The sequence below is a fragment of the Xiphophorus hellerii genome, chromosome 13, assembly GCF_003331165.1.
Source record: "Xiphophorus hellerii strain 12219 chromosome 13, Xiphophorus_hellerii-4.1, whole genome shotgun sequence".
NCBI lineage: Eukaryota > Metazoa > Chordata > Actinopteri > Cyprinodontiformes > Poeciliidae > Xiphophorus > Xiphophorus hellerii.
In genome coordinates, this window is record NC_045684.1 from 28,713,401 (window position 1) to 28,738,704 (window position 25,304).

At 39.5% G+C, this 25,304-nt stretch overlaps 1 protein-coding gene across 1 annotated transcript; it reads right to left on the reverse strand.

Moving 5' to 3' along the window:
• Nucleotides 1–2,524: 2,524 nt before the first annotated feature.
• tbxta (T-box transcription factor Ta) lies at nt 2,525–6,007 on the reverse strand. The gene is made up of 8 exons (XM_032580116.1): nt 5,702–6,007; nt 5,240–5,504; nt 4,536–4,670; nt 4,380–4,441; nt 4,086–4,147; nt 3,797–3,970; nt 3,568–3,691; nt 2,525–3,470 (listed from the first exon to the last, which is right to left on the reverse strand). The coding sequence occupies exons 1-8, from the start codon at nt 5,884–5,886 to the stop codon at nt 3,212–3,214; spliced, it is 1,266 nt and encodes a 421-aa protein (XP_032436007.1). The 5' UTR covers nt 5,887–6,007; the 3' UTR covers nt 2,525–3,211.
• Nucleotides 6,008–25,304: the final 19,297 nt, after the last annotated feature.

A 25,304-nucleotide genomic window follows, 5' to 3' on the forward strand; every position in this document is an offset into this window, starting at 1 on the left:
CTTCTCGTTTGAACGTTGACCTCAGGAGGCTTTTCTACACCTACTGGTCCCAGTGCAAGGTCAGGGTTTGTGCTGGAACTGGGTCTTAACTGGTTGTACAAAAACACATAAAAGCACCAGTTTGGTTTTCCACAGATGATTCTGCGCTAGAGTCAGGTTATCTCTCCAGCTGCGTTTACTTTATGAATGTGTGCAAAACTCTGTCGATATTCCACTGATGACACTCCCCCCCCCCCCCCCCCCCCCCCACGATTTTGCAATTGCTGTGTTGCTATTAAATAAGAAACCAAATAAAATCACACGTTAATAAGTTTGTTCACATGATAAGTAAAAAAATATGCCACGTCATCATCCTCCTACCACTTCCTGTTGTCTTTATTTTCGTGGCTTGTACCAGCAGCAACATCCTGTTGTTGATCATGTGACTGGTGTGACACGTAAAAAGTGCTTCCATTGCATTTTTGCGAAAGACGCTAATTTCGACATGGCCAAAACATCCACCTCACTCTAGTACCAAAACTTTTTATCTAAAAATGAGTTTTTTCGAAACTGGCGTGTTTCAATTAAGCAAATGTTTTTTTTGAAATGTCAAATTGTGCAATTATAAAATCAGCGGGAAAGAATCTACCTTCTTTCTGTAAATGTTTGATCTTCATCTTGTTATATTTTTGAATTTTTGTAGGGAATCCTCTGGTGGAATTACACACACATCATTTCAGTTGTGATATATGAACAATATTTTTGCATTATTTTAGGCCCTGGAGATACAAAAGGTTTGATGGTTCAGCTAAAAAAGAAAAAGAAAAACTGTAAATAAATTGACCTGTTTGAATATTATTGAATCATATTTTGACTAATTGATGGTCAATGTTAAAACAAATATCACAATCTTCTAAATGTTTCCCCCAATCATTTGGATGCACATTCTAAATCCTTGTTAAAATTCTTTCATTTCTTGCCAAGAAATGTATTTTGTTACAACGGACTTCTCCTTCTGCCCCCACAGTAAATATGTGGCTCACACAGAAATCTGTTATCCTGCCTTTGGATAAGCTGAGCATGATCTTAATCACAAATCAGACACATTTTTGACACTTTCTGGTCCCCTTGAGTCTTTTCTGCTTGGTCCCTAGGATTTTAGTTGTTTTTCTTTTTATTATTATTATTTTGTTTTATAGCTCTATTTATTCTTGCCTGCTTTTGTTTCTCCTCTCTTGATGGCTGAGGGGTGGCGTGGACTGGAGAGGATTGACACCCTGTTTCTCGTGCATGTGGGGTATTTTGTTGTAGTTTTTGTTTGTTTGTTTGTTTTTATGTGTGTATGTGTGTGGCGGCACAGGTTTCTTCTTTGTTCTTTGTATTGTAACGAATCTAAAATTAATTAAAATAATAAAAAATAATAAAAAAAACAAATACCACAAAGACATGAAACTTTAACTTTACGTTGTTCCAGCTCCATGTTTTTTTTATCGGTTATTGGTCTCCATCTGCTTACTAATGCGATTCCTTCTTTTGGTCCAACAGTCGGTCACCGACACTAAACCAGATTTACTACTGTAGCCTCGTCTCTGCTGTCTGAGTTAACTGCCACCAGTTCAGTACAAACACTTGTTCAGTAATAAAACCGACTTTGGGATAAAAAAAATAATAATACCCCAACGCATCTGAATTTCAACAGAAGAATAACTGCTATCTGTTGTGAAATCATACTTTGTTCATGGTGAATAAGAAACGCTTTTGTTTCTACTGCTCTGAGCTCTGAACAAGAAATGAAATCAAATAATGATTTTAGAACTTCGTTTGCTTTTGAATCTGTATGAACTTAAACTCATATGAAAAGATTCCAACTTTATATAGATGCAATTGAGTATTTATACATAAAATAAAACAGATTTAACTGAACTGGAATTTGTTATGTGAGACAAAGTGGAAATCTACGGAGCCATCTGAAGGCTGTGGGTAAAATCAGTCCTCACAATCTAAATCTACACAAAGACTGGGTTTGCAAATTAGCCTGTAGCTAGAAAACCTTCGTATGAAACAACAGCTGCTTTGTTTTTATCATGTAGCATTGTTTTCTGTGCTATCCTGGAACTGAATGGGATACTGTAAACTTGAACTGATCTGTAGAGAAGGCAGATATTGCCAACTGAAGGTGTACAACCTTTTTTTGACTCCAATTAAACACTAAATTCTTAAATTCAGTCAAAAAGTGTTTTAAAAAGTTTCAGTTCCAAGGTGTGTTACTTTTCAAGCTGCGTTTTAATCCCTTTTGAAATGTTTTCGTTTGAACAGATTTGCCTGATTTTCTGTTCACTTGTTCAGGATGAAACGTCAACCACATGTGGGAGAAGTGCTGAAGTTCTCAATCCACATCTCACTTCCACTAAAAAACTGCATTTTGTTGTTTTTTACCAGGGTGGGTACTCTTTCACAGTCACTGCATTTTGTTGCATTTGATTCGACTTAAAAATAGTTCCCAAAAAAGAAAAACAAAACAGACAAATACACATTTGAGAAAGCAGATATTTTTTTTAATTTATTATTAAATGACATAAATAAAAACTTGCAGCAAGTTCAAATAGAAATAGAGAGCTTATGTACAGGCGTGGGACTCGTTCTACTCCAGCAACACATTAATTTACTCTATATACACACATGTACATTTTCCTGTTAGTAGAACTTTTTTTTTTTTTTTTTTAAATCTTTTTGGGTTTAGAACAAAAACAAAATGTCAGAGAACATGATGGGAAATCATTTGGAAGCCTAAGAGCAAGTTTGCATCCAAAACCCGAAGCGCAGATCTGTGTACTGATGAAGTGAGTTTGCTCCTTCCCAAAAGTAGCATTGCCTCACTTGGCAATGGGCTACAGATTGCACAAACGACCCAGTCTGTGCCTGCTATGATTCAATAGGCAGGCCAATACTGAAAGGGTGCCAGAAGATCTCTTATTTCACTTAGAAGTCATGCCTAACAAACATCTTGCTGGCTGTTAGAAAGTAGATTGTTGTACTCATTGCACCGTGAGTCTCAAATTAGTCTATTTAAACATAACGTACAACCGTGATCTTGATCTGAGTTGTGTCTTTTTCAACAAACTGGAATAAATGATCCATTTTTATTTATTTTTTTTTTTTCACGAGAATCCTGGCAGGACATCCCTGTACCTTAGTCCGTACCACACATCAGAGCCAGACAGGAAGCAAGGCCTCAGTAGCTCTGAGCTACAGGCGCCCACGTCGCCGTGAGCCTGGCGATGGAGTTCTCGAACTGGGCGTCCCCGACTCCAACTTCGCTCAGGCTGGGCTCGTACATGGTGGACGGCGAGGAGACAGGTAGGGAGGAGGTCAAGCCCGTGTATGAGGAGCCCCTCAGGAACTGGGAGGTCAGACCTCCGGGTACAGAGCTGGAGGAGGAGCCCGAAGGGGTGAGTGAGGTGCCAGCTACCGACCAGAGGCTAGGGTACTGACTGTGGGCAAGATGAAGAAGTAAGTTGACTGATGCGGTCTCTTTAACTTCACTCGATCAAAATGTAGACGACAGAACGCAACGTTTAAGAGTCTCACCCAGAATTAGACGTGGAGTTGGTGGTGTGAGAAAGAGTGCCCATCCCTGTGGAGTTGGGAATCTGGAGGGCGGACCAGCTGTCGTGGGTCGGCAGAGTCCCAGAGTTGTTGTCCATGTAGTTGTCTGAAAAGGAAGTGAGAACAAGGAAGTGAAAGCAAACTCTCCTCTTTACGTCCCGACAGGGTTTAATCACAATGTTCTGTTGAGGGAATTCCAAGAAGGTTTTACTTGTGCTGGAGCTCCGGTGGGGGTAGTGGCTGGGGTACGGAGCCGCCCTGTGGCTCCTCAGGCTGGAGTAGCGCTCGCAGTACGAGCCAGATGGGTGGCTAGCTGTGCTGCTGAACTGAGGCGGGCTGTTGTTGGGGCAGATGGGACTCTGGCCTGGGAGGAACCAACCTCCAACTGCAGAAGAAAGACCAGCACAAAGCCATCAATCTTTAACATCTCGTTGATGTTCACTTTCAACTTTCTCGACATTTTGAAGACGTCGAGTCCGAAGAGACGACAAGAAACATACGTTGAGAATAGCCGGACTGTTGGCCGTCTGTACTGTGGTCGGACACGTCTTTATGGTCACTCCTGAAATGGAAATACACCGTCAGATCCTTCCTTGGATACAGCGCCAAACAAAGACATGACTATGTACAGACATCTATTGATAATATGAAAGACAAAGATTGAAATAAAACAGGTTTTTTTTTTACTCATGTCTACTAAACCATATTAAAACAAAGCCTTCATGTACTTCATGTGTTTGGGGAATTAGTTTCCAGACTTGTTGTTCTGTCATGTAAGGTAAAGCACTCTGTACCTTTCTTTGGCATCCAGAAAAGCTTTAGCAAAGGGATTGTGCTTTATCTTTAGAGCAGTGATCTGTGGAAAAGAACAAAGATGTCAGAACACCTCGCAATACATATGGTAGCATTGGGACAAACCTTTTTGGTTAATGGTTGTGGGCACAACGGACCTCTTCGTTCTGGTAGGCGGTAACGGCGATGAACTGGGTTTCTGGGAACGACTGGCTGCTGATCATCTTCTGGATTCCTCCGACCTTCACGATGTGGATCCTCGGCTCGTACTTGTGCAGAGAGTTCAGCATGATCTACGGAAACATCACAGTTGCTCGTCCGATATGGTTCGCAAAGTGTTTGTTAAATTGAAGCAAGGAAACCAATGTTATGTAAAAGTAATCAAAAATGTAAAAATTTTGATGAACAATTTTTCAGGTATGGCAACTTCTTATCAATTACTTTAATTCCTTGAAGACAATTACACTAGATGAAATACAGTGTTATGGTCAGTTGTTTCTGTGTCATTTTCTCTCTTTTCTCTTTGGGATAGTGACTGTTGATGCTTCAACCTGATGGCTTGAATTGTAGTTTTTTTTTAATACCACTTGTATTTGTAGATCTTAATATGCAAAACTACATGTCAAAGTTCTTAAATAAAAATGAGAGCAAAAAACTAGTGCCGATTTTTAAGGCACAAATTCTATGAGCATTTTCACGAAAAAAAAATCTGCAGTACATCAACTTGTTCAAAACTTTGAATCCCTATTGGGTAACATTTAGCGATTTTTAAAAATGATTATTATTTTTTATCACACCTGTAACAAATAAATTGTAATAAAAGTTTGTTGTTTCTTTGTTTCCATTTCTTTCCCCTCCTCACCTGTCCTCCGCCGTTCAGCTTGTTGGACAGCTTCACCTTACTGAAGGAGACGGGCGCCTTCATCCAATGCGCCCCGAAGTTGGGGGAGTCCGGGTGGATGTAGACGCAGCTGGGGCTCTGCGGCTCCGGCTTGCCGCCGGGGACCCACTCCCCGTTCACGTATTTCCAGCGGTTGTTGTCCGCCGCCACAAAGTCCAACAGCACCGAGTACATGGCGTTCGGGTCCAGGCCGGACACGCTGACCCGCAGGACCGGAAACATCCTCCTGCGGACACAGGTCAGGCCGGATGAGTTTCTCTAAACCGCTTAAGGTCTCTGAATGTTATATGTTGTGTTAGAATTTAAATAATAATAATAATAATAATAATAATAATAATAATAATAATAATAATAATAATAAAACAATGTTTGCATGAAGATTTTCCTCCAATCCCCGCCGCGGCCTGTGCTCTCCGGACCTACCTCCCAGTCTTGGTGACGATCATCTCGTTGGTCAACTCTTTAAACTTGCTCCACAGCTCCGCGTCCTCCAGCGTCAGCTTAATGTCCCGCTCCGTCACGTCTCCCTTCTCGCTGCCCTTCTGGAACTCGCTCTCCACGGCGCTGAGCAGATGCTCCAGCCGCTGGTCGGGGCTCGAAGAGCTCATATCCCCAAGTCAGGTCGGATGAAAAATATTTTTAGGAAAAAAAATTTTTAAAAAAAATACAAATCCCACGGGATGAGATAACCCCGCTCGCTCAGGCCCGAGTGCCACACCGGAGTGGAAGCCCCGGGGCCCTGTTCATTTAAGGGCCCCCAGGGACCTCATGGGGGCAGGGGGCGCGGGGCGTGGTTTGGTTTCAGCGCACACCTCGGATTTCTGACTCGGATTTCTGACGGCGTCCTTTAGACTCCACCCTGGCAGAACCCAGAGAGAGAGAGACCCGCTGGAAGGAGAAGTTTAGAGAAATGGATCCATTTTTACTGGGTGAGGATAAAATGAGGCTGTTTGGTCAACATGAAGCACCGAGAGCTCAGCTAACCTGTCTGAGTCTTCATGGAGCTGATGTGTCTCTGTGTGTGTTTTATATATGTGTGTCATTTCATTCAGTGAACAAATAGCTACACACTCCAAAAACACGAAATCTTACCAAGTTTTTTTTTGTTTTGTTTTGTTCTGGTTTTAGCTGCAAAAATCTTCACACACTTAAAATAAGAGTAAGCTAACTTACAAGTAACGTTTCAGCGAGATATAAGAGCTGAGTTATTGTTTAATTCTCTAATTGTGATCATTAAAGTGTTACTTGAATTATTTAATGATCACAGTCAGTGGAATAATCAGTGAATTAATTCACTGTCAGATTAATTCACTTATAAAATGTCAAATCCGTCTGTGGATCTTTCTATCACAATTCCTCTTAAGATTTACTGACTTAAATCAAACTTCTGCGTCTCACTGGAAAGTTACTTGTACATTAGTTTGTCTTATTTTTGGTTTCTCAAGATATTTGTACTAAAAACTGTAAAAGAAAAATAAATAAATACATACTTGGTAAGATTTTGTGTTTTTGCTGTGCATATGCTTATTTCAGCAAATAAACATTATGCGATCCGGCATGTTTGTCGGCTTACAAGTACCTTTTATAATTAATAAGAAAGACATTTTCAGTAAGCCCAAAAATTATACATTTCTGTATATATTTTTTATTGGTCTGATAATATTGAAAAAATATTAGCTATAAGTGGAAAATGATCATAACAGACAGAAAAAAGCCTGAAAACATTAGTCTGCGTAGATTCATGTGTTTCATGTTGAGTTACTGAAAAAATGTAACATTTTAATAAAATCTTGACATGTTGAATACAACCATATATTTATAATATTATTATTATTATTATTATTAAATGAGACGACAACGCTCTGTGACAATAGAAGGATGTAAATATTTGAGTTCCTGTCACTGCTTTATTCTCCACATCCGTTAAAATTTTCCCTTTTCAGGTTTTATGGTTCCATCTGCTGATATAATTACTGATACTGATATTTTCCCCAATCCTGCTCGTTGCATTTGTATTGAAAGAAAAATAACACAAAGTGATCATCTAAATATATTTTCATCACTGATGATCACAGCACCTCCTGTAAGTAATATTTTAAACCAACCATAATCTTTTAATAACATTTCCTGTCAGGTTTTATTGTAAAAGTTTTGGTTTCATTATTTTTATTTATGTATTTATTTGACTTCTGTTTTTTATGTTGCTCTGTTGTCCACATTTCGATCAAGTGAAGTGAAGCTTCTCCGGTTTGAGGCTCTTGCTGGATTCCTCCATATTTGTAGTTTCACTCTCAGCTCTCTGCTTTGTGAAACCTGGACAGGAAACTAATAAAATAAAAATGAATAAATCAAGATTTTCACATTAAAATACAACAAGAAAGTCTGAAGGAGGGAAAAATAACGAGATGGTTTTAAACATTGTAAACTTACTTTAACTTATTTTTATAACTTTCAAAAAAATCTTACACCTGTGTTACTTAGTTACACATTTAATGAACTTATTTTTACTCATCTGTAGTAACAGAATCAACCTTATATAACAAGATGCTTCAGATCCCTTTAATGGTGATAAAACTCCCTCCAGCCTGACTGTGGATTTATTTGTGGAAGTTTTTCCTCCTCTGTCGGTCAGGCGCCTCCATCCGACTCTGACCTTCTAACGAGGGCAGTGAAAGATCCAGACGGTTTTTATGAACCGTATGAAGATACACAGAAAAAACCGAAACAAATCTGCTCTTTTTCTTTCTTTTTTTTTTTTAGCAAACACAGAAAACAGAACAATATTTTCAGGCCTTCTCGCGAGGTTTTCAGTTAGAAATGCATTTCTCCGTGAGATTTAAGGCCATTCAGGAATGGCCTTCCACTCCTAAAGTAATCCCCATTTCCTTACATTTTTTTGGCCAACTTTCTTTGGAATGAGTTTGCAGTTGCAGATTTTGCGTGAGGGAATCTGGGATTTCTGGCTGAGAAGCCGCGTCACGCTGCCGCTCCTGCCGGCCTGCAGGCTGAAAGGTGTTCGTGCAAACAAAGGAAGGGAAGGAAGAGGCCTGTGCCTTTGAACCCAGCTGCATGTTTGTAAGTTGTGCTAATCTTTTGTTGCGTCAAATCCACATGAGAGGATTTGTGTTTGCAGAGCGAGGGCCGTTAGGGTGGCCCCCGTGTTCCCGTCGTGTGGAGGTGCGGAGGGCCCCGGCGGTCAGGCCCCGGGTCTGCATCACGGGCCTTCAGACGGCTCAGTCAGGCTTTGGTATTAGATGTTACAGTCACCAAAACGCTCAACAACAAAAAAAAAATCACCAAAGCTGCTAGCTACAGGGGCGATGTTGGAGTCAGATCTGAAATGATTCATCGGATTGATCGTGTTTAATCGATTATTAAAATGATTGTCAACTAATTTAGGGATCGTTTAATTGTTAACCGGAATACACAGAGTCAAAAAAAAAAACCACGGTCAATTGATGAAAGAATAATACACTCAGGGTGGCAATTAAGCCAAAACTCAACAAAATATATACAAGTTTAGCACTTCAGATAACAAAAATAGTAATAAAAAAAACTTTTTTATTTGTAAAAATCTTCTATCCAGAACTTCTGAAGTGGCAATTTTAGCTTCACTGGGTTTGAATTCTGCAACAACAATGCAAAAAAAAAAAAAGAGAAAGAAATCTCCAATTAAGTACCTTTTGCTGTCCAATTATTAATCAGTTAATCCATAAAACAATCAGCAGATCAGTCCTTCAGCGTATTGATCAGTCCTTCAGTGTATTGATCAGTCCTTCAGCGTATTGATCAGTCCTTCAGCGTATTGATCAGTCATTCAGCGTATTGATCAGTCCCGCAGGAAGAACTGAGCTGATGTTGATGGTAGAAGGATTCCTTTAGCTGCTTTAGATGCGTCCTTTGCTACAAATGATCAAGTGTTCACTAAAAGAATGCTTTTCTTGCATTTTAGGCAATTAAATGTTTTTTTTGTTTTTTAAAAGGAATTAAGTTATTATTTTTGATATTGCACAAAAAGCTTATGTGGTTAAATAAAACATAGTTTATTAGTTTATCATACCTTTTCCAGTATTATGTTTCCACACTTATTTGAAAACGTGCAACTTTTGATTACAAAACAAGTTTGAGAAACATTTTGAGAATAAATGTAGCAATGTTCGATTCTATTCTTTGTTCAACTCAAGAGAGCAGCTGTTTGTTTACAAGATTCGTATGAAAAATAATAAATGATGAATTAAATCTATGCCAGATCTCACTCAGTTCATTCTACCCTGTGGTTTCCTATTTATTATAGGCCAATATTTCTTTCCTAAAAGCTAAAGAGTTAATTAATTTTGAAAAATGAGCACAATCCCAAGTGAGGAATTACACTTGTAACACAGATAAAGATATAAATAATAATTTTTAAAAAGTTAGCAATTTGCAAACTAATAAACATAATATATTTTTATCAATATAATGCTAAATTAGTTAGGGGATTTTTATATATGTATATATATATATATATATATTTTTTTTTTACTTTATTATTGACATTTACCTACAGGGTTGTTTTTTTTCCTCAACTCTTTAGCTTTTTATTTCTTTCTTATTTCCTCCTATTTTTTGAACTCACTTGTGTTTAATATATTTAGAGGTCTTTTACTTTATTGTTTTCTTACCTTTATTTCCTTGTATTATGAGCTCTTCATTGTTTCCTAAGTTTTCATTTAGAACTTTGTACAAGCTTATCTAAAATATCTTGAGTTTTTATGTATGTGTGTGTTGGTGTGTGTGTGTGAATGTGTGTGTGTGTGTTTTATTTATGCTGCTCGTGGTGAAGGAGGCTTGTTTGTGTTAGCTGCCTTAGCAAATAAAGATTGATTAATCAGCTGTGGTGAATTTCTGCCTTATATTTTCCCATCAGCTCTAAACATGTTAGCTTAGATGTGCTACTTTAAGTTATATATAAGAAGCAGGAAGACATCTCTGTGGTATAAATATATATTTATTGTCTTGACTATATAAAGAGCATAAACAGAAAAAAAGTACAAAAACAATCAGCATGGCACTCTCTCCAATTCTGACCTTTTGTTTTCAAAGTTTTTTAAATATCATTTTATCAGTGTCTGAGCAGAAACCATGGCGAGGAATTGTTACTACTACTTTTCTCTGACAAACCTTTGAGGCCTTCACTGAACAGCTGGAGTAGATTTTGCTTACTGGGAAAGTGACTTTTAGAGAAGTTCGCTTGCACTGGAGTTTATTTAGGGAGGGCAGATCACGTTTCCAAGCCACCTTTATCAGATTTTATTTCCTTAAAGACTAAAATGTTATAATCCATCGACGTGGATTATGACATTTAATAGAACGCTACATACAGTAAAAGGCTAAGATTTCTGCATGGCCATCAGTAAAATCAGCTGATGGCCATTACATCTTCACACAGCCGATATGTTTTAATATCTGCTGTACTGAGTGTGATGCGTCCCAGAGTCGTCAGCAGCTTTTACGGCGTTTTTTTTTCCCTCTGAGGCTCCCGGGTTTCCATCACCTCCGCCTCGCCTGTCTGTGATGTACTTGGAATTGAGTGAGGGGCTCCGGAGCACGACTCCACTTTACTGCACCACTTCCTGTTCCACAGAGGCCGTAAATGTGAAGGGGTCCTCTCACACCTTGGCATCCCGTATCATTCAGCTGCCTCTTCCTTTTCATTTCCAACGAGACACAGAGAGTGTTAAAGAAGCGGCTGCATAAAGAACGTGACCCCCCCCCCCCCCCCCCGCCACCCAACCACCCACACACACACACACACACACACACGGCCCCCACAGACGCTCGACAGGAAGCCGCCTCGCGTCTTCAAATTAAGATCTGCTGCTCTGGTTGGGGATGGGTTGAAGAACAAACAGTTTATATCCTGGTATATAAAGTCCTTTGGCGCCAACACTGCAGACTTTGTCCAGGTACATTTACAATCAAGCGCAGCTACAAGAGCAGTTAGTGCAGGAGGCTGTAAAATACCACTTAGAAAAAGATATTTCATTTTCTGTTCAGGCTTCAAATTCTTGGAACTAATATGATATTGCTGAACTGTTCCAGGAAATTACAACGACTCAATCAGGCCATTATGGCAGTATGTGCCTGTCTAAAAACTCAGAATTTTTTAGATGAATTATCCAGAGAAAACTCAAGATATTTCAAAGTTTTTGAAACGCTGAAATATCTGAGTTATTTATTTATTTAAAAAAATTTCTGATTTATCTCAAAATTCCAGAGTTTTTTGATGGAAATTTATTCCTCCTCTTTTAAAAAAAAAAATCTACAATGGCCCTAATAGGAAATCACTTAAGATTACTAGATAATCAAAATTGCCTTGAATAATGTAAAGTTAATGTTTTTACATATGGTTGTTGTTAAAGATGTGACTTGCTTTTTTAGAAATGTTTTACTGTAAATCACACCACTTTTAGCTACACATTGAAATCCATCATAAATCATAAATCATGCATGTGGTCATAATGTTAACTGCAATTTTTTTTATTCCCTTCCATCGACCTGCTTGTACTCTACGGACTAAAACTAGACTCTTTGATTAAATCTGCTGTATTTCCGTGACGTATTCATGTTGATTAATATGCATTGTCCCCTTTATGCCCTTTATGAAATTTTTAAAAATAAAAGTCTTGTGTCATGTTTCTGTGTGGTCACAGCGTGGAACATCAAAACGCTCAACAATACATGAAACAACAGCAAACGGAGACGGAGCTTCTTCATCTCATATGGTGAGAGAATGTCTGCGCCGAAAAATATGAAGTTTGCTTGTAAAGTCTCTGGAGCCACACACACACACACACACCCACCCCCACACCCACACACACACACACACACACGCACACACACACAGTGACAGAAATACTACTGCCTGGTGAACTGTGGGTTAACGGGCCCAGTCCCTGCTCTGGCATTAACACACACTCACCTAGGTGAGAAATATTACAGAGGCCTGGTGCTTCACAAAGAGACAGTTATGGCGATGCATATTTTCCAGAGAAGCGTCGCTGGCCTAATCGAGTAAACACGCTGAGGAAGAAAAATCAGGCTTCAGAGCCTGCCTGGCTTATGACAGAGGCTGCAACGCAACAACTGCAAGGCAGGAGTGTTTGATACCAGGACAAAGTACGCAATTCTAGTCTGAATAATTCAATATTTCTAGCTGTTAAAAATTCTGTTGTTTAAATAACACTGACCCGAAATCTGAGCAATTACAAGTTTTTCACATTCACAAATCATGGATAGCAAGAAATGCAAATGAACCACAAAGAACTTTTCTACTGGTTTCCAAGGCAGATGAGTCATTTTAAAACTTTTCTGTCACACAACCTTTGGAGCTACAACTAATAAAAACTTTGTGAACAGAACAGGGCAACTAAAACTCTGCTTTCTTGATAAAATATCATTAATGGGAACATATTTAATGGATCAGCGTCTGCCTATCAACAATATGAGAAATAAAGATTGCAATGAGGACTGTTGCTTTCCCCAAACGTCTGCTGTACAGGAAAAGAGAGATTTGTGGAAGAAGAGGCTCATTTTCTTACTTCCTGCTCCAAAGTTATAAAACAATTAGCTTCAAAGGAAGAAACAGAAAAATTCATGTCATAGCTTCGACTAAAAGCTCTAGAAAAGTCTGCAGCTAGACCGCTGGAGGAACTGCAGGTGTCCTTTGCCTCCATGAAATTTCTCAGGTGAACTCGCAGCACGTTGTTCTGCTGAGGTTTTTCCATTTTTATGCACAAGAAAAAAAACGTCTGCAAGTCATGTTAGCAAAATCAGTAATACCTTCCTAAACATTTTCCTCCCTGCAAATAAACATAAGAAGGAGAGAAAGAGAACAACTTTCTTCTTCATAAAATGTAAACCAAACATGTTGGCGTCAGATTTTAGCAGTCGTAGGATTTCTCTTTAGACTTTGGCAAAAGACAACAAGCCATTTCGCTCGCTAGCGCTAGACTCCGCGTTTGTCTTGGTTATATTTACCCAGAATGCCCTGTTATATTTACCCAGAATGCCCTGCACTGTTGTCCGTTTCCGGCTTTCAGAGCGACCCCGGTCCACTTGTATCCTCATATGTATTTGAACCCAAACGATGTTTGTAGGCGGACCAAAGTTCACTTTTTGGGTCCAAATTAAGAGTTTGGTTAGGCATTCAAACCTCCCCTAATGAACCGGACTTTCTAGCATTTTCTGCTGTTTTTTGTTTGTTTTTTTTTGCTTGTTTGTCTTTTAGCAGCGGTGGCACAAGCAGAAAAACCTTTTACAGTATGCATTTGTGTATGTTACCCTACGTATTTCAATAAAAGTAAAACTATTTCTGTGTTCTTATCTCATGTTATTACATGGACGAGTGCAGACTGTATACTGTCTGTAGCTTTTTCTCTTGTTAAAGTTAGTGGGTGCAGCTAATAGAAGAATTTACAGTAGGTCTCCCTCTGTGACGGAGAGCAGCGCAGAGACCAGCTGTTTACGGTGTTTGGCGGGTTCCAGACTGAAAGCAGGAAGCAAGTTGATTTTCATATTGTTGGAACACATATTCCCTCTCTTTTTGGCTGAAGCCAAAATTTTCTCTCGATCTTGAAACTGAAGCAGTCAGATACAAAACAGGTCTGCTGGTGATACGAGGAAGTTCGTTCAATTTCACCCTGAGGCCGCCGAGCTGCTGCCTTTGGCTCCCACCTCCTCCACTATCAAGTTTGTCAAGAATTCCTTTGTCTTCTTTTAGTCCCACCACGTGAATATTACTCCTCCCGCTGTGATTTTTGAGTTGTTTGGCTTTGCTTTGGAGGAACATGCTATCACAATTTAGCTGCTTTGTCAGCTGTTTGAGCTCACCTGCTACATCCTCAGTGTCACTGATTTGATCCTTGGCCTCTGGTACTTTTGTCATCAGATTATCCAAAGTAGCTTCGGCTACAATTGGTAGAATTGGAAGAACTGCCATGGACTGAGCATCTATCATTTCACAAAGAGTTGAAATCATGTTGAGAGCTGCCAGGTCTGTCTCACCTTGGCTAATGTTAGCTTTAGCCACAACTTCTTTGCTAGCAGACGTTTTGCCATCTTTCTTATCTTTGTTTTGGCCGCCTTATGTTGATAAAATATAATCTTGAGTTTGTATGACCTCACCATTCTGGATTATTTGTACATGTGTATGAGTGTGAATCCTAACTCAACTAGTTTTATTATTTTTAATGTAGAACTGGAACTTGAGGTCATTCACAGATAAGTAGCCAATTAGCTTGTGCTTATTGAACCAACATTATTCAATAATGCTGAATAATGTTGGTACTCAGGCAGCCTAAGTACTCACAGTAATAGATGAGTTAAGAACCATGGCACTAAATCAAAGCATTTAGTTTTAATGTTTTATATTGTTTTAAACTTAATATAGAAATCAGAGTTTTTAAAATCTGTGTAGCTTAGCATCAACCACGTCAACATTCATCAGATAATGTGTTGAAGGTTTTGCGGTAATGTTTGTTAGTCTTCTTTAAAACATGCTTTGTTTTGGTTATTGTATCAATGTGACAGTGTTCTACTTTTTCATGTATCCAAAAGATAAAACATGAGAATGTTTCTTACAAGAGTATTGTTTGTTTTTATTATTTAAGTTTCTCTACCTACACGTGCTGATGTACAGTACAGACCAAAAGTTTGGACACACTTTCTCATTGAATTCATTGAGAAAGTGTGTCCAAACTTTTGGTCTGTACTGTATATGACCTTCCCATTAATGTCCTGTTATTTTTTATTAGTAAAAGAATATTTCCTTACTGGATGAGGCACCAAAAGTGGCTGCAGCCCGGAGACCCACATTCTGGTAAATCCGGCCCTGCATGCCACGGACATTTTTATGGATTGCAGTTTGTTTTGTACATTTGATATGATATGTTAATATTAGTTGTACTAACTATTAGTGTCCCATCCGTTTTCGAAGAACTAAAATGACATCGGCATTAAACAGTTTACAAAAAGACTCCCGCTGAAGTGAATCTAGATAACTGTTAAATATTTGATGTTGACTTTAACTGTAGCAGAAAATGGGAAGCAATATGTGTGTCTTCTGACACGCTCAGACGATCCCCCAGGATGTGGATTGAACCCTCAGCTTGGTCTGTCACGTTTGCGTTTTCACTTCATGTTCAGGAAATCTAAACTTTCCTCTTCTAATCAGCCCTCCCTTTGAAGGGGATACAAAGAATTAGTGGGGACAGTAATTACCCCCCCCCACACACACACACACACACACACACACACATACCCCGCTGGTCCCCCATCCCCATCTGGCCTCTGCCAGCCCTCTGGGTGCCCTGCAGTAGACCTCTGGACCTTTGGCATGCTAATGATAAGACGCTCAGCTTCGACACCAGCAGCCTGATGGAGGACTGGGTTAAAGTCACAGGGAAGATCCCGGGAAGGGAGTTCTGGTTTTCACTGAGGGGGCGACACTGACGTCCATCATATGAACCTTAGAAATATGGATACACTGGTTAAAGAAAGGAGTGGAATGAAACACAAAACAGGAATCCTTCATTTACTTTGACCGTTTTACGTATTGAAAATGTCATGGATCAACCACGTTCAATTTGTTTATGTCAGATTAAAAGTACTTTTTGAAAATAACCTTAAAGCAGAAACATGCTTTTCATTAATCCCACATTTCTGTATTAAAAATGTTTTTCTCTAAGCTGAAAATGGTCATAATTAACAGGAGATGAAGGCATGAAAACATCACTGGGTTGTATTTAGTGAATTTAGTGGGATTCAGTACATTCATTTGAATTTGACTGAACTGGATGACAGCAGGAGTGAAATAGAAGATATTTATTAAACACAGCACTAGCAGCAGGGGGTCAGTCAAAACTGAGCATCCATCATGTCAGAAAGAATTGAAGAATTATGAAGACAAGGGCTCACCTACAGAAACATTCATAGATTTCCCAGAAAAATCTTCAAAACATAAGATTTATTTGTATCAAATACGCTTTAAAAATATGAAAAAAAAAGCATTTGTTTCACTACTAAAATATTTCCCCATGACTGTACATCCTACCACACATTAAGTCCCGTGTTTTGCTGCTGTTGTGTGTCTGTAAAGTTTATCTGATCATATTTGAGGGGAAATGTTATAACCTTCCTAATCAGAGCTGCTCTATGGAGTTTTCCTATTTTTCTGGCTTCTCTCCTTTTTATTTTTTTTCCACCATCGGTCAGCGTTGTCTGTAAATATGAGCAGCTGAGGTCAGCAGACACTAGTGTGTGAGAAAACACTGCTAACCCTCCTGGCTGCACACCCCCTTCCAGCTGTGTGCACGTGCTTGAACACACACACACACACACACACGAACACCCGGCGCTGTATACTGAGATCCCACTTGTGTCTATCTCTCTCTGACGTAAAGTGGCCGATTGCCTCCGCCTGCACTGAGGAAGACATTAGTAAATATTGGCTGATCTGAGCGTTTCAGAGCGGATCATCAGAGCGGGGCCCCGCTGTCTGCTGCTGGGGAGGAAGGACAGGGCTGGGGGGCCAGTCTCCACCGACTAACACTAAGTGTTAAAGACAGAAGGATTAATGATAGGTGGAGGCCAGGAACGTTATTTACCCAGTCGCAGGAAGTGTGACTGCAGACCTCATCACCTTCTTTAGTCGGAGTTTCCTGTCTCTATAAATGCACAATTAAAATGAGATGCTCACACACCTCACTGTCACCCTCTGACACACGACTGATGAGCTGTCAGTATGTCACCTGCACTAATCCACACAAGCGCTAAGGAGCTGGTAGGTTTCCAGCTCCCCAAGTGGGATATAAAGTGTGTGGGGTTTGTTATTCATTCAAACCGGAACCGTTTTCAACTAGCAGTGCACAACACTCTAAATGCACCATCATCATAGTAATGGATGGCAGTGGCTGCATCATGCTGTGGGGGTGTCCCCTCTGGTCAGAACACTGAGGAGTACTGGGAGAAAACCTGCAAAAGACTGGAGACTGTGATGAAGGTCTGCCTTCCACTAAACATTTAGCCGCAGTTACAATAGAATGGATTTGTTTTCCTTTTCATTTGGGAAAAGTACAACTACTGTATGTGTTGTTTTCCTGGATGCATCACAGTGAAACATAGCGGTGGCTGTAAGGATGGCTTTCTTTCACAGGAACATAAGTGGTCAGAGTTGTGGAGAAGAGCTGAATGCAGGGTGATAAAGGAAGCAAACGTAAAAAAAAACAAACTTATTATCTCTATTATCGCTAACTCTTTATTATGCACTACTTTGTGTTGGTCTGTTACGTAACATCCCACAAACAATACACTAAGCAGTGTGGTTTTAATGAGGCAAAATGTGAGAACTTTAAAAGGTGTGAATTGTTTTGCATGTTGTCGGGTCTCCTGGAAGCAAAAACAGGAGGAGGGAAGCTAAAGATCTTAGCAAAGCAGAGTTTTTTCTTTAAAAGTTCTCTGTAAAGCAACTTTAGATGATTTTTTCCCCCCACTATCTCTCACTGCTTCTGCTTTCTCCTCTGTATCTCAGCAATTAGTCATGTCCCGCCATGCTAACGCTGCCTCTACAGACGTTCAGCGTCCCTGGAAGTTTAGCGTTAGCTTGGGTGAGTCAGGGTTAGCGTAAGCTTGCGTTATTTAGGTGTAGTATAAGTGTTAGTCTGTGTGACGTATTGTTAATGTCCGCATTAGCTTGCGTGGGTCAGGGGAAGCCTTAGCGTTATAGCTTGCGTGGGTCAGGGTTAGCTGTTAGGGTTAGCGTTAGCTCATGTGTGGCTGCAGAGAACGGACGGCTCTACAGATAGAGGAAGGTGGTGGAGAAGCTGCTTACACCTTAAACAGAGAGCTGGGGGTGTGTGGGGGTGTAGTTCTTTTACTGCCTTCCCACGCCAGTCAACACCACCAGCTGACTGGAAAGTGTTACCTGGAATATACTTTGTTGCCCCCCCTCCCCCAGTGTCCTGCTCCCCCACATCCCCTTCACCGGCAGACAGCCAATCTGGATGCAGGCTGAGTGGTCCAGGTGTACAAACAGCAAACTGTGGGGCCACATCAAAGGCTCCCATTAAAAGACAATAGAATCCCCCCCCATTCCCTTCCCACACCCCCTCCTCCAGAGACCAGCCATGGCTTTAAACACAGCAAACCCAAGTGCAGAGATTCCCTCTGCGGCTGGACGCTCCACCTTTCTGTTCTCCCCCTGATTGTCTGACCAGAATCACTTCTAGAACAGGAGATTCTTTAATGTTTAAAATCCTGCAGAAATTTAAAATCCTTGAACAAGTGTCAAGGTTTGAATTCTGAAAGTTTAGTTTCTGCATGTGTTTTAAGTTGCCAATATATGCTTTGTCAGTCTTTGATCTATTAAGCCTTGGGTTATCCAAACCAGCAATGAAATGCACTGTAAAACACTTGAGCTGCATTTAATTGTGTCTACTAACTTCCACTATTCAAGTCAGTGATGTCCAAACTTTTGCACTGCAGGCCAAAATCTGGTCATTGCCTACCTATGCAATTCCACTTGATTTTCATTTCTCCTCGTTGCTCCACCTGGGATTTCTCCCATTGACTTAGATTCCCCCGGAAGAATTTCAGCCAATGATGTCGACTTTCTGCCCTGTTTTAGAATCCTAGTCCCTGTAGTTTTAATCGATGGCAGCGGAGGAACAGAAGGAAGCTGTTCAGTCCATTTTGGCCACGCTTCCAAATATTGAACTAACATTAACAGCCATTTTGTTCTGATCGGCACTTGTCTCTTCACCAGAGAAGGATGGTTATTTACAGTGCAGATCATTTCCAGCTAGCATCTTAGCTTACTGGAAAATTAAATAAATCACGGCCAAACATTAGTGATTGGGTAAAATCCCCAATTTGGAAGAATTCAGTGGGCCAAAAATGTTCTTTTTTTTGCCCCAATTAAAAAGCAAAAATAATATGATTATGAATTCTTTCTCTTTCTCTTTTTACATGCATAATAAATTAAACATGTAACATTTTATATGATTACTTTCAATTTTGTTGGCCGTGAAAATGTCTTGTAGTTTATTACCAGCAACAAAATGAGAATTTTCTTCCAAAACATTGGCTGGGTTTGAACAAGTTTACTTTTTAGTAAAATGTGGTTGAAAGTTTGTGACATGATTTACTGCCAAACCAAAACAAAAGCAAAATAATAAAAGAAAAATGATTTCAATTCTACATAGCATTTTAGTTTTCAGAAGATTTCAACTTGCAATGGACAATCTCATTCTAAAAAACTGACAACATTTGTCAGAGGGACAAATTTATACCGTTTTCTGACCTGTGGTTGGCGGGACGGTGGGAGGCACACAAAATTATTCAAAGGGTCACAAATAGCTTAGGGCTATTCCTAGAACATCTACTTTAAGTAAAAACAATCTTGCAAGTTTTAGATTTTGAACTTAAATGATAAGCTTAAATTAGTAAGTTGTGTTAACTTTTTATTCATTTTGTAACATCTACAAGAATTGAGTAAACAATTTGTTTGTTTGTTTTTTTAAGTTCGCACTTCAAAAACAAATGTGAGAGAAGAAAAGGGCAAACAGTGGGGATTGTTTTTGTGTCCCGTGTTACACTGACCTGTCTCTTGTGCAATCAGTCATCAGGACAAAGTCTGTTCAAAGTGGATGTTCCTAAGCAGAACTTAAAGAGAACTGTTGTGTGCTGAAAAATCAATCAAGTCTTAGCAGAAATGTTGTGTTAATGGATGTGCATTATGAGTCAAAAATACCAGATACATATATGAAAGGAGCAGTGTTAGGTAAAGCTGTCTTTTTTTTTTTTTAGCTTCATATCATGTTATAATGATGTAATATACTTGGAGTGTTGCCTTGATTATTTCATGCATGTTTGAGAAATCCTTTAATCGCCATGGCAACCGTGGCAAACCCCTGGTTGGACCTAGCGCCGCCTTTGAGACTTAAATGCAATTTCCTTCAGAGTTTCTGCCTCACAGAGCAGAGCCTTTCCCCGGGACTTCCCAGCTCCTTCAGACTAGCCAACAGCAGTTAGCAAACACCTGGCAGAACTGCACATCTGCACAGCTCATTATAGGAGCTACTTCTCAGAGCAACGCTGGTAAAAACATTTTTAAAAGGTTCATAGAGGAGCCATGTTGTGATGACTTCCTGAAGGCGGAGTTTCAGAAAGAGCAGAAGTTTTTAAAGAGACAGAGACCCAACTTCAAGGCATTAAATTACAAAGTTACACGCCCACACACACATACGCCCACACACGCACGCACACACACACACACATACGCCCACACACGCACGCACACACACACATATATATATATATACTGTATATAGATACTATATATATATATATATATATATATATATATATATATATATATATATATATATTTGCATTTAGTTTTATAAAAATGAGCACTCATAACTCATAACGTGAGTGAACAAAAACTAAAAAAGGTGGGAAAGCTCCAGAGATTATAGTGGAGTCATGATTTGTTCTTATCTTTAGAAGCTGGAAGGCAGGAAGACATGAATCGTAGAGAGAGCCGTGGTCGGACGGTTGGACGGCGGGTGGCCTGGGAACGGCCTATCTGGGCCTATCAGACAGCAGCAGCCTCCAGCAGCCTGGAGCTTTGATGGGTCGCCTCTTTGTAGTTGGCCTGGAGATGGCTTGTTACTCAGTAAAAGTGAGGGCTAAATGGCTCCCTAACAGGAAGCAGTTTACACGGTGACGCTCAACCTGCCTGTGGCCCTCCATTGTCCTCGGCCCCATGTCCCACTTCATTACCATTTCCATAAGAAAGGAGCAGTAATTGCCCCTTTTCTTCTACTGCCCCTTCATCTTCAAGTGTCTTCTTTTTTACCCCTCCCCCCTCTCTTTCTTCTACCTTTCTTCTTTTAAAAAGTCTGTGACACCTGACTCTATAGCTATGTTTCTTTTTAACGTATTTAATCACCAAAAGTCTCAGTAGTAGAGCGGTTGGTTTGGTTAAAACATTTTATTAGTTTTTTTTCTCTTATTTTTATCTGTTTTAAAAGGTGGAACTGATGAAATTTGATTTAAAAACGTATTTCAAGAACCTAAAAAAGCCCAGAATGAGAGGAGCATTCACACTGGAGGTCCTGGTCCTTCTCTGACCTCTGACCCCTTCTGATTCTCCTCATGCTGTGCTAACAACATCACCTTGCAGAGGTTCTTAGATCTAATTTGTCCCCTTTTTGTCTCATTACAGTCACAGACATCTATGTGTTTTATTGGGATAAAAGTGCAGGTGAAATTAAAAAGATACGTTTACAAACATTTAACAAATAAATACGAAACAAAAACCGGAACTGGTTTTTGCCCATTCTTCTTTGCAAAATAGCTCTCAACATCAGTCACACTGAGAACAGCAATATTCAAGTGATGCCTCAAGTTATTTAGGTCTGGGCTTTGATTAGGCCATCACTATAAAAGATGTTCTGTGCACCCTGATGCATGTATGGCATGTTCTGTCATTTTTTTAAGATGAGATTTTGCCTCGCAAGTTTAAGTCTTCTTTAACATAAAATATTACGTACAACAGAAGGGGAAAAAAATCTCTTCTTTTCTATCTTACTTTCCACTTTAAAAAAATATAATGTATTAACTGCATCAGTCTCACTTCTGAGCCACCAGGATGAAAACGTGCGACAACACCAGTCCTTAAAACCCAGAATTTAGTCAGAATGACTTAACCGGGATTTAGGAATAATGTGGAAAAGAACAGCATGTGGAATCAACACCTGAGAGGATCCACACACACACACACACACACACACACACACACACACACGCCCTCACGCCTTCACACTGTGACCCGCTCCAGGCCCGACTGGCTTCACTTTGAACTTCCAAGGTGACAATCTGAATGCAGGAACAACAGAAGGAGTCCATGCAGAGGGGACGATGGGCGGCCTATCAAGTGCAGCCTGAACTGCTGCAGAAACATCAACAGGTTCGCCTGGCGAGACATCTCCATGACGATAGGGGGGACAGGGACGGGGAGGGGGGGGGGGTTGTTCTGCATGCTGCAAGTTACACTGAAAAAAGAAAACAGGTGATCCAACTAAAAAACAAAAGACTTACTTTGTTACTAGTAATCAAATAAGTTGATCCAAGTATCTAAGGTTGTTATGTTGGACAAATAAATTAAGTTTGACGAACTTAATTTAACAAATTAACTCAATTTTTTAAATTTGGAGATCCGTTCTCTGTTTTTCACCGTACACACCGCTTTAGCTGACGATTGAACATCAGGCATGTGTGTGTGTGTGTGTGTGTGGGGGGGGGGGTATGTCTTGCTTGTGTCCTGCATGCTGTCAGAGGAAGGGCTGATCTGCCCCCCCCCTCCCCAGCTGTGAGTTGAACCGTTTTAAACCGGGGCCCCATGTGGACCCATACAAAAGAGCCGGGTCCCAATCACCGTCTGCTCTTTTGTTGCAGGACGAGCCACCGAGGCTGGGAGCGGCTCCCACCTCCGCGGCGGGCTTCCGGTTTGACACGGCGTGGAGCTGCTTTTTCCCAGGTGGCAGTAAAGGTAGCAGGTACCTGCCGGAGCGTGTTACTGTGGGCAGTGTTTAACAAACCGTCACACTGATTCTGCTGCTCTGAAAAAATAAAACAGGTGATCCAACAACAACAACAAAAAGTTAATTTCATACAGTGAAGTTTATCCAAGTAAATATATTGAGTTTATTAAGTTGTTGTGTTAAACCAATGTATATAGATCAAGTTTGGCAAAACTTTATTTGACGACATGCAACATATTAACTCATTTTTTGGAAGTTGGAGCTCCGTTCTCTTTTTTCAGTAAGAATGTTATTTATTTATTAGTGTTATAAACAAACATAGCATTTATTTAAAGGCATATAGTTTGATTCAGTCGTAGTTATAATATGATACAATGGAACTGTTATTGCAGTCCAGACAGTTCTACCAAAATATTAGTTTGCAGGAATCTCTGGTCCCAGATGCTCACTGGAGAGCCTGATAAAAACTCAACACAATACAAGAAAATATATATTTTTAGTAATTTTACTTTTGATTCACCTCCATTTGCTTCAGTCACTCCTCCAGCCTTTAACCCTCCTGTTATGTTCGTTTCTAGGGTACAGCAAAAATGTTCGTGGGTCAATTTGACCCAGGGAGTGTTTAATCATGCAATAGTGTCAGAAACCAAAAAATTCCTCCAAAACATTTTTGTATCTGATTATTAACTCCAATACTAACCATTTCAATCAATATTTGTGCAATGATGTTTTATTATTTCTCAGAAATTAAGGATCAATGACGACAACCTGCTCATTTACTCATTTGGACATAAAAAATGGAATTTAGATTTTTAATGTCCACTGAAAAAAACCTAGACACAAAAAAACAATAATTTCCTTGAAGTTGACCTTTGGTAAATTATTTTATATTATACTTTTTTTTTTTTACCAAAGGGTGATCTTTATAATTGAACTTGAGACACACATACTGTTCTGGGTCAAATTGACCCGCTGATTAAAATCAAGATAAATGAGTCATGCAGAGAGTATTTATGTTTTTCTCCACTTCTGCTGAGTGTCCACTCAGTGTGGGTGGAGTTTGTCCACAGGAACAGAAAAGATTCCCGTCAAAGGTTGTGTGAACACCTGCTTTCTCGCAGTTTCCTAGTGAAGTAAAGAGAATAGTGAGAAAGTGGGCTTGTGTGTGTGTGGTTGCGTGTGTGGGTGAGTGTGTGTGTGGTGAAATATGGTTCATAACTGCAAGGAAACATATAGAATTGGACATTATAAAATCTTTTTTTGCACTTTAACCTGACTGCCGGGTCAAATTGACCCGAACAGTATCGATGTAAAAAGTAGACCTAGGGTTTGGTACAAATGTGTAAAATGAATAAATTTTCAACTTATGTCTAGAGTGCACCTATTAAGACAAATAGAAAACGTTTCATGCAAAAAAAATGCTTCTATTTATTTTTTTTTAATTTGTAAATTTTAAAACGGGTCAATTTGACCCGGAACATAACAGGAGGGTTAAATCAGCTTTGAATGTGATCAGATTTCCCACGGAAGGAAATACAGAAGCATCTCAATACTGCCACCTTCTGGTGACATTAAAAACATTTCCGCTCAATCAGGGGTCTTCAGCTCCCCACAAGGGAACATCCATTTTTTTCACACCTTTGCCCCCTGAATCATAATATAATTTAGAATTTAATCATATTTACTCAACAATTAGTGCATATGAAAGAAGCATTATACAGACAAGTAGAAGCAGAAGTATTGAACTAGATAAGCAAAAACAGCTAAAACCAATGACCAAAAAAAAGAACGAAGGTGTGTGAAAGAAAAGAAAAGCAATACAAATTAAAACGGGTACATTTAATTTCAAGTCAAAATAAAATCTAAACAAGTTTTGTCACAACCAAAAAAATGTATTATTTAACATTAGGATTTTTTCTTCTTCTTAACAGCTATTTAAAGATTGCTTTTTTCCTATTTTTTCTTGTTTTAGCCAATCTAAGCCTTTCAGATTTTGCACATTAACACTCAAAACGTTTTCAAACCCTATTTATTGGTTGCTTGTCTGTTTCAACGCTTTATTCCTTTTCAAAAAGGCATGCCACTTTAGAATATTTTTTGTGCAAAATTTGCAGCAATACTAATTATTTTTTAGTTTATCAGAAGAGAGGAGAAGTGCATAACATCTTCTATTCACATTAGTAAGTTTGTGGCCAATTGTGATAAAATGCAGCAAAACAGGATATAAACACATTGTTGCATGCCACTGTAGATTTAATTTGCATCTCTGCGTTTAAGCAGCCAAACACTGAGGATCTGCTGACAGTGGAGTTCAGAGCGTTTCGTTTAATCTGGAGGAAAAACAGAAAAACCCAGATGGACGTAATGCTGCTCCAATAAACCAAGATGACTAGTTCTGATCACCAGGACCTCCAGCTCTTTGTAAAACAAACACAAAAAAA

Coding starts and splice junctions, on each gene's coding strand:
- tbxta (XM_032580116.1), bottom strand. CDS start 5,886: ATGAGCTCTTCGAGCCCCGACCAGCGGCTGGAGCATCTGCTCAGCGCC. Junction 5,505..5,701: donor ATCGTCACCAAGACTGGGAG/GTAGGTCCGGAG, acceptor CTGTGTCCGCAG/GAGGATGTTTCCGGTCCTGC. Junction 4,442..4,535: donor CCGCCTACCAGAACGAAGAG/GTCCGTTGTGCC, acceptor TCTTTTCCACAG/ATCACTGCTCTAAAGATAAA.